This window comes from Cygnus olor, chromosome 7 (assembly GCF_009769625.2).
Source record: "Cygnus olor isolate bCygOlo1 chromosome 7, bCygOlo1.pri.v2, whole genome shotgun sequence".
NCBI lineage: Eukaryota > Metazoa > Chordata > Aves > Anseriformes > Anatidae > Cygnus > Cygnus olor.
This window is the reverse complement of record NC_049175.1, coordinates 34,042,978-34,051,279: the sequence shown is the minus strand read 5'-3', so window position 1 is coordinate 34,051,279 and position 8,302 is coordinate 34,042,978. Positions and strand designations below refer to the sequence as shown.

At 41.2% G+C, this 8,302-nt stretch overlaps 1 protein-coding gene across 1 annotated transcript in view; it reads left to right on the top strand.

Annotated features, from left to right (window-relative positions):
• Positions 1–3,897: 3,897 nt before the first annotated feature.
• CPXM2 (carboxypeptidase X, M14 family member 2) overlaps positions 3,898–8,302 on the top strand; it is a 77,497-nt gene continuing 73,092 nt past the window's right edge. The window contains exon 1 of the mRNA XM_040564072.1: positions 3,898–4,645. Coding sequence (XP_040420006.1) covers positions 4,318–4,645 — 328 coding nt within the window. The 5' untranslated portion in view covers positions 3,898–4,317. The remainder of the gene's footprint in view (positions 4,646–8,302) is intronic.

Here is an 8,302-nt window from a genome sequence, read left to right as displayed (position 1 = left end):
ACCCTACCTGTCTTCAGTAAAAATGCATTCCTGAATCAGAACTCCTGGAAGATAGGGTTGTTGACATCTGGGTAGGGAAAAACAAGGCTGCAGGGGCTGGAAAGTGTGATGGAGCCCAGTTCTCCTAGACTTTAACTAGTAGTTCCATCAAAGCCATATAATTTCAATCTGAAATAGGAGCTGGGGAAAAAAAAAATCTCAAGGGACAGGAAAGGTGGGAAAGGGTGCTGCTTTTTGCCTGCAGCTGGGGTGAGGAGGAACTGGAATTGTCTTTTTCCAGGGCTGTTGATGAAGCTAGCTCAAAGAACACGGCTTGAAAAATGTTAACTCGGCTTGGAGGGTAAACCATAATCTTGCAAATAAATGATTCTCGGGAACAGAGGGGGAAACCCCTGCTAATTTCCAGATAACAGCATGCAGTATTTCACTTCAGCAGAACAAAAATTTGTGTAGAATGACTTCTACATTGTCATGGGCATTGTTCCAGGAGGGAGGATATGGCTAGCTACAGTCGTTCTACAGAAATATTAGTTTGCTTTATCTCCTTTCACATCAACTGCAAATTTTTAAAAGCTTTTGTGATACTTTACAGGCAAAAATAAGGAGCAGCCCTTCTTATGCTAAAAACATCTCTCAGTTCAACTAATGAGACTTCAATGAGGTTAATACTCCCATGCTACTCTAAGAAGAAAAAACATCTCCCTTCCTGTAAGTTGTATATTGCTAGGATGCTGACTGAGAGAAAAAAGGGTAAAGACTTCTTATACTTAGGAAGACCACAGACAGGCTTTGCCATGGTTGCAGCTGGCTGGCCGCATGCATACCCTGAAAGCAGAGGTGGGTCCACCAGGAACAGCAATGCTTGCAGACAGAAACCCACAGGAATAACAGCCATTTCTTAGGAGTGCTCACTCCGTGCATTCTGACCAAGTTGTAAGAAATACAAACTAGCAGAAAGTATTAAAGTTCAAGAGAAAGAAATGTAGGCAAGCTAGGTGCAGACATGGGCAGGGACATAGAAATAGGTGTTGGTAGATATAGACATGTTTGGGTGAGTAAGTCTCTCTGGGCGACTAGGAGTCAGTGATTGCTGTCGAGAGAAGGAAGGTATGGACACGTGGAGAGAAGGGATAGAGTTATTTGTGGTGGCTCTGAGAGGTGAGGAATGGTTGGGGCCCATCCTGAAGTTCTGCAACACTGTTACTTGCAGAAATGGAGGTGTGCAAGCGAACCTGCAGCTCCTTGAATCTCTCAATGTATCCTGCTGGATGTGTCCTCATGGCTGACCATGAATTCCTAACCAAGGTTCTCTTCTGGTTTGACTGTCCCTAGAGGCATGTTTGGGCATGGCTTCTCCTGTTTCCTGCAATGTGCAAGGTCGTGTTGTGGCCTCTCACCACAGATCATTTGTGAGGAGGCCCTTGCAGGGACTCTCAGCCACAATGCATAGAAACTTTGTTGAGACCTTCACTGCTTTGATGAACTTGCTTGTAATTTGCCAGAGAATTCAGAAATTATTAGGGGTGAGAGAAAAACACACAGACACTACTGTCACTTGAGCCACATTTCACATAATCACAGAATCATGGAATGGTGATTTTCTTAGGAAGCTGTGTGCAAATGAACACTCCAACTGAGTCTTCATCTCCAGCAAATACCACCATCACCTCACGACAACGTGAACATACAGCAATCAGTTGCTGGGTACACAAATAAAAAGGTATTTTGATGGGTGATCTAGGTAACATTTGGGTGATATTTGTGTCACTTAAATATAAGCTTTTGCATGTATCAAACAAATGGTATTGTTGATGGTATATGGCTAGTATTGGAGAAGATTTTTCCTGCTGTACTAGAAGTAGCTATAGTCATGCATCTACTTATATGCAGACAAAATACATGGTTATCTAGTAAAGAGGTCCAAATCATATGTGACACATGTCTATAATATATAATAAATATACACTATATAACACATAACATGTAATATATAATATACATAATATATAGTATAGTATAAAAAACCATAACTAATATAAGTAGGATGAATTAAAAAAGTTGACTCTTTACAAGAAGGTACTATTTTATAGAGCAGCTGTTGTGTACAAAAGAATATACATGGTCTTTACATGCATATATTATTGAAATGTGCATTTATAGAGTTGACAAAAGTAAATAATACAAAATTCCCCCAAATCACATTCCTCAGTCTTTAATTAATGTACACATGACTCTACATTGCATGAAAATACTTTGTTTTGCTTGGAAATGTACATCCTCTTCTGTTTCTATGGAACACTTTTGATCACTGCAATGACTTTAAGAATTTGCAGCTAGGGCTTCTTTAGTTACCAAAAATGTAGGTCATTAATGATGACATGGAAAAGTCAACTCTATGATGACTTCTGTAGACATGAAAATGTCCACAATATTTGCAAAAGAGTGTCTGTGCTGCAAACAGTAACAAAAGTATGCACATCTTCCGTACCTCGTGCTCTGTCCTTGGAAGTTGGGATGAAGGAAGAGGACTGAATAGTTTGGAAAGGGAAAACAAAGTACGAACATCTGTGAAATTGCTAAATTGGGATATCCACGATATTCAGCCTGCCACTGAATACAGAGGACAAGCAGCCTGTTTCACACACTGTGCTTGGTGTGTCTGAGCTCCCACATTTCCCCCAGTCACTGCACGAACTGCGCCAAATGTCACAAAGCCTTCTATTGCAGATAAAATTATCTGAAAAGCTTAATTTTTAACATTAACTGCCATTTTTTCAATTATAATTCAGTAAAGCAGTGGAAAAGCAAAACACCTTTAATTCTAGCTTCGGAAAATGAAAATCGCTATCTTCAAAAAAGAAAAATTTATAGTTCTGAGTTTTAAAAACATGTAAAATATAAAATATCAGACTGAAAATAAAATCAATGGTGAAAACATTTTCATTTTTTTTTTTTGTGTGTCAGCAAAAAGGAGGACCATAGACACAATGTGTTCACTAAATTGCTTTTGGAATAGTGATTAAGAAAGCAAAAACAATAATTAAGTACAGTGGACTGGATCACCCACAGTCTGGAAACCAAATATTCCAAAAGATATAGGTACTGAGATGTGAAATTGTGCTTATTATGTTATTAAAGTTATGAGAAACACACACAAAATGTGATTGCAAAGGCAGAATGAAGAGCAGAGTAACAGATGTAATACTTTCTCCTAGGTGATTGGACAATGGCAAGAAATTCAATATACATGATGAAAATATAAGCTGGTATTTTCAGCACAGGAGTGAGGATTCATATTTCATGTGGGCCAATGGCTGCACATTTCCTTCAGCGCTGAATGTTATTTTGGAGGTAAGAAGAAGATGAAAGACAAGACTTTATCCCCAGACAAATTGATTCCATTAACGACACTGGGTTGCACGTGTGCTGCTGCTAGCACAGTGCAACCTAATCTGCTTGGAAGATGTTTCAGAGAGAACAAAAGTCAGGATCTTTCCAAAAAGAGAGAAAAAGGGCTTCCTGATGTTCAGTTGGGCCATGTCCAGTGAGCACCCCTATGTCCTAGGAGAAGCCTATGATAAATTGGTGCATGTTGTGTATTTAGTTATATTGTTTGGGGCAACCAGGGAAGCTGAGATCAGTGCTGGAGAGGGATGCTACTGTTGTAAAAGCTAAAAAGAAAAAATATAACAAAAATATTTATAATACATCATACATGGCATGAGGACTCTGACACTGACTGATCACATGTACGTGTGCATGCCGAGTGTCAGAGCAGGCAGGTTCGCCAAGGGCTGTGTGTGCCCACCCCCATCCTGCACAGCATCTCCCAGGGGAGGGAAACACTTTTACACGCAGGCTGGGAGGCAAAGGCATGCTGCCAATTTTACTTTTCTCTGACTAAATGCTCACTTGGATCGGCTGCATGTGGGAAGACTAAAGAAACTCTTAGGGGATTTAGCCAGAGCTGCCTCCTAGCTGTGTTTTTGGAAGAAAGCGACAACAACGGAAGGAAAAGCAGCAAGAGAGTTGTGCTGGAGATCACACCTGCCAGGCGCCGACAGAGCGAGCGCCCTGCCTTCCTCGCGTGCGCTTGTCTGTCTTTCTGGCTGGTAAGCCCAGCGATCACATGCATCCCGCTCCTGCCCCCTCCCTCCGCAGCCCTCTGTCCTGCTGCACGCCTCTCAACTTCTGCAAACTAGCCCAGAGCAGAGGCACTTTCCGCAGACAGGCTCCCTTATCCCCCTGCCAGGGCTTTCTGCTTCCCCTTCTTCCCAAATAAAGTTCAGGGGCTTGCAGAGGAGAAAGCAAACACTAATGATCGCCCTTGGTAAGGAAAGCTCATGTTCGTCTCAGCTCTGCCTCGTTCTCTGCGCCTTTGGGCTCCTATTGCTGGGGGATCTGTCCCGGGCTGTACCCATGGACGATCAGGATTATTATCTGCAGGAGATTAGCAACAGGGATCATTATTACTCTTTTCCGTACCCCGGTGAAGAGTATTTTCCTTTCACGGAGCAACCTGGAAAGGAGGGAACTATCCGTGCTGCACAGCCAGAGGAGCACCCAGGGTTCAAACCGAGCAAGAAAGAGTTAAAACCGAAGAAAAGCAGCAAAAAAGGAAAATCCATTCTTGAAACTCCACCAGGTAACTTTCCACCTCCTTCTCCAGAGCTTGGAGTCTGCTGAATCTCATGCTGTGACTTTTAACATTAATGAATATCCAGTTAATGGGAGTCTTGGTAGTAATAACAATAACTGTGTTCGTGGTGATGATGATGACAACACATTAATTTTTAATATCCTGCAGAACAAGTCTTCAGAACTTTTACAGACTTTTTAACCCCTTCCTCATCAAGTAAAGAGGTTTAGGAGTGCTAACGTACTAATTATGCTGCACTGTAGCTAGTGTATGGACTTTTCCTGCTTAATTACACTTGACAGCTGGATTGTTGTTAAATTTGCAGTTCTAACAACAAATGAAGGGAGACAGATTCTGAAGTACAAGTGGGTTGTAAATGCTAACACCTTACTTTGTCCCTGGTAATTTTAGTGTAAGAGAGGCTTCTGAATTGATTGTACTTACAAATGTGAATTTCATTTGAGATTTCACTTTAAAACCCTCCAGAGGAAGATATATAGACAAAGATCCTCACTGTAAGAGACTGAGCCATAGCAAACTCAGTGTAATTATTGGCCTGTAAAATAAAGAAATTAAGCGACAACAAAAATTCCTTATTAAAAAAAAAAATCACTTTTTATTTTATTTTCTGTTTTCTGCACGTGATTGAATGAAAATATGCAAATATTATTAAAATTTGCAGAAACTTGGTTAGCAATTACCATCCAGTTGTTCCCATCAAGAGCTAGTTGCACCACCCTGAAGGAAAGGTTTATTCCCGTGTTTTCTGCACGTATAGTAGTTACTTTTGGTAGGTTTGGGACACTCAGAACTGAATTTAGCCCGTGAGATCAACTTCAGAGTTGTACAGTTAGGGGCCAAATGACACTCACTTAAAAAAGAACTCCTCTGTACTTCAGAAGGAAACTTTTAATGATAACAACCAGAGTACAGAGCACAAAGTGTGCAACCCAGAGACATTACTGTGTGCAATGCAGCAAAACAGAGCATCAAGGGTTGTATAGGGACATTAATTTTTTTCCATTTACATCTAGCCAATAGCAAACACAGAATTTTCAATTTAAGGTTAACACTGATAGAAATCAATTAGTCTTTGATTAGAAAAGTTCTTAGCTGTTATAATAATAAACAGTGGTAAGGAAATACCATTTCTGAAATCTTGAAAACCCTTTGTGGGGCAGCCAGTTTGGATTGCCAGTGTAAATCAAGGCAGAAACCACAGACGAGAGCAAGATCCATCGGGGCCAGAAGTAGGCAACAGTTTCCAGGTCTCAAGTACTGCCTCATTTGTTATCTAACCACGGGTTTTTAAGTTACCTCTTTAGGTCCCAGGCTTTTTCTTATTCAAAGTGGTAGATGCAACACAGGATTCCCACCTGTAGTGGGGTGTTGTGCAGTTCAGCTCTGCTTTCACCTTTTTTGGTTGGCTTTTTTTCCCAATTTCTCTGGCACCATGATTTCACACATGCTCCAGAAAGCACAGAAGCACAGCAAGGGGAATGACTTCTAGTCTGGAAGGGCAATGTTCATTTATCTTGGCAGACAGGCATCGTTCTTGTTCCCCATCTGGTGTGCTGAGCACCTTGCAGGTGCAGAGGAAGCAGCAGCTGTACTGATGTCGACCTCCTTCATTACACAGCACTCTTCCCTTCCCAGCCTGGTTTGTTTTATGCACTGTGCATATGCAGCACAAAATTCCAACTATGCTGGGAAAGCAAACTGAGGTGTTACAGGCATTTCCTAAAAATGTTTGATTTTTCAAGTAGAATCACATTTCTTTTCTACATAGGAAATTATGGAATTAGATAAGAAAAACAAACAAACAAGCAAAACTCCTCCTTAAACTCTCCCCCAAACATACTCCATTGTGTGCCAACCAATTGACTTGTACAAGATTCATTTTAATTTCTGATTTACTGCTTCTTGATTTCCACCCTACCTGACTCTTTTATTTCTGTGTTCAGCCTGGTGAGCTCCTCCTCAGTCCCCTCCTCTTCCTCAGTGTGGCCAAGCACAAGGCCAAGCGAAGCATGGGTGAAACTTATGATGCTCAACCAAAAGCAGCTGGAAAGAGCTCCATTGCTGCTTTCACAGCAGGCGTGTACTCTTTTGACAGAGCTACCAGCTTCCAAGCTTCCACCAACCACCTGCAGTAAGAGGTTTTAAAGCCTTTGAGCTTTGTGAGGTTAGCCAGAGGTAACACAAACTGATTTCCTCCACCAAAGCTTTGCTCCTTGCTCCAGCACGTGGAAGCTTGACACCTACTCAGTAAGGTGGTTGTTAGATCTACTTTAATATGGTAAAATGCGATGTGTTCCCTCGGGAGAAGTTGAACTATATTAACGGAAATAGCCATAAAAAACCCTAGGGCAGACACCTAGAAAACAGAATGGTTACCATTTGTTGAAGATGCAAATAACTGAAAACAGGAGTCATTTAAAAGGAAGTGTCAGGCAATTTTAACTAGAGACAGTGATAAAAATTCTGGCTATAACATCTGAAATCTCTCCTTTTCCTTCTCCCAAAGGCAGCCAATGGCAACAGGCAGCAGTCTAGCAAGGGCACGGAGAAGACATCCAGGTCCCAGCAGTACAGTGCAGTGCAGTGACACCAAAGCCTAGTGCCATGTCATTGGGTTTGAAATGAATAGCTGAACATCTGGCCCTGCACAGAGGTGCCTAAATAATAATACATAATTATAATTTCTCACATTTGGCCAATTAGGAGGACAACAATGGCAGTTACCAAACAGCCATGAACAATAACGACAAGTCTGGCTGTGTGCATGTTGTACACATGTGTATACATCCATGTACTTATACATGTATTCAGAACTGGAAATAATTTACTGGACGTGCAGTAAATACAAAAATCTGCTTTTTGTGAGGCTCGCTGGAAGCTGGGGCATGTGGGATTAATTAGTTGTAACAAACAATAGGCTGGCTCAGAGCTGGGATGAAGAAGGCGGAGGACCGGGAAAATGTGATCTGCCCTTTGGCTGAGCAGCTGGTACTGATCACTTCTAGCTTTGAATCAAAGCTGAAATCAAACTTAGCAGTCTGAAGGATGCAGCACGTAACAGATGACACGGGCTCAATTTATTTAAGCTAATTACTAAAGGTAGTGAGAATATAAATGTTTTCAGTCTGTGAAATATAATTGCAGGAAGAAATACTATTGATGTCAGTGGGGTTGCAATATATGTATATGTTTGGAAAAGTATTGTTGGAATCAATATTTGCAAATATTTGATTCAGATAACAGCAAAAAAATATCAGCCTGCCTTCTTGTCCTTTAAATGACTTATAAATGAAATGGTACTAGGTCATCGTTGGAAGGTAAACAGTCAGATTGACGGGTTTCTGTATATACAAATTTCCCTTTTCTAATTCCATCCTTGCTTATTTAGGCCTTGATCCAAAGCCCATTCAAATCAGTGGAAAGAGTCTCATTAACATCAGTGTTTTTCTTTTATGAGTTCTTTAATGGAGTTTAATAAATGCTGCCTCAGCTACCACCTGGGCAGACCCCCACAGATGGTTTGGGGCTTTGTCTGCCTAGAGGCCAAAACTCACCTGAGAGGGGTTTATGGGCTGAGGTGCCCATGAACACTGCTTAATATTGCCTATTGCTCAGGGTCACGGTTAAACCTGCATTCCTATT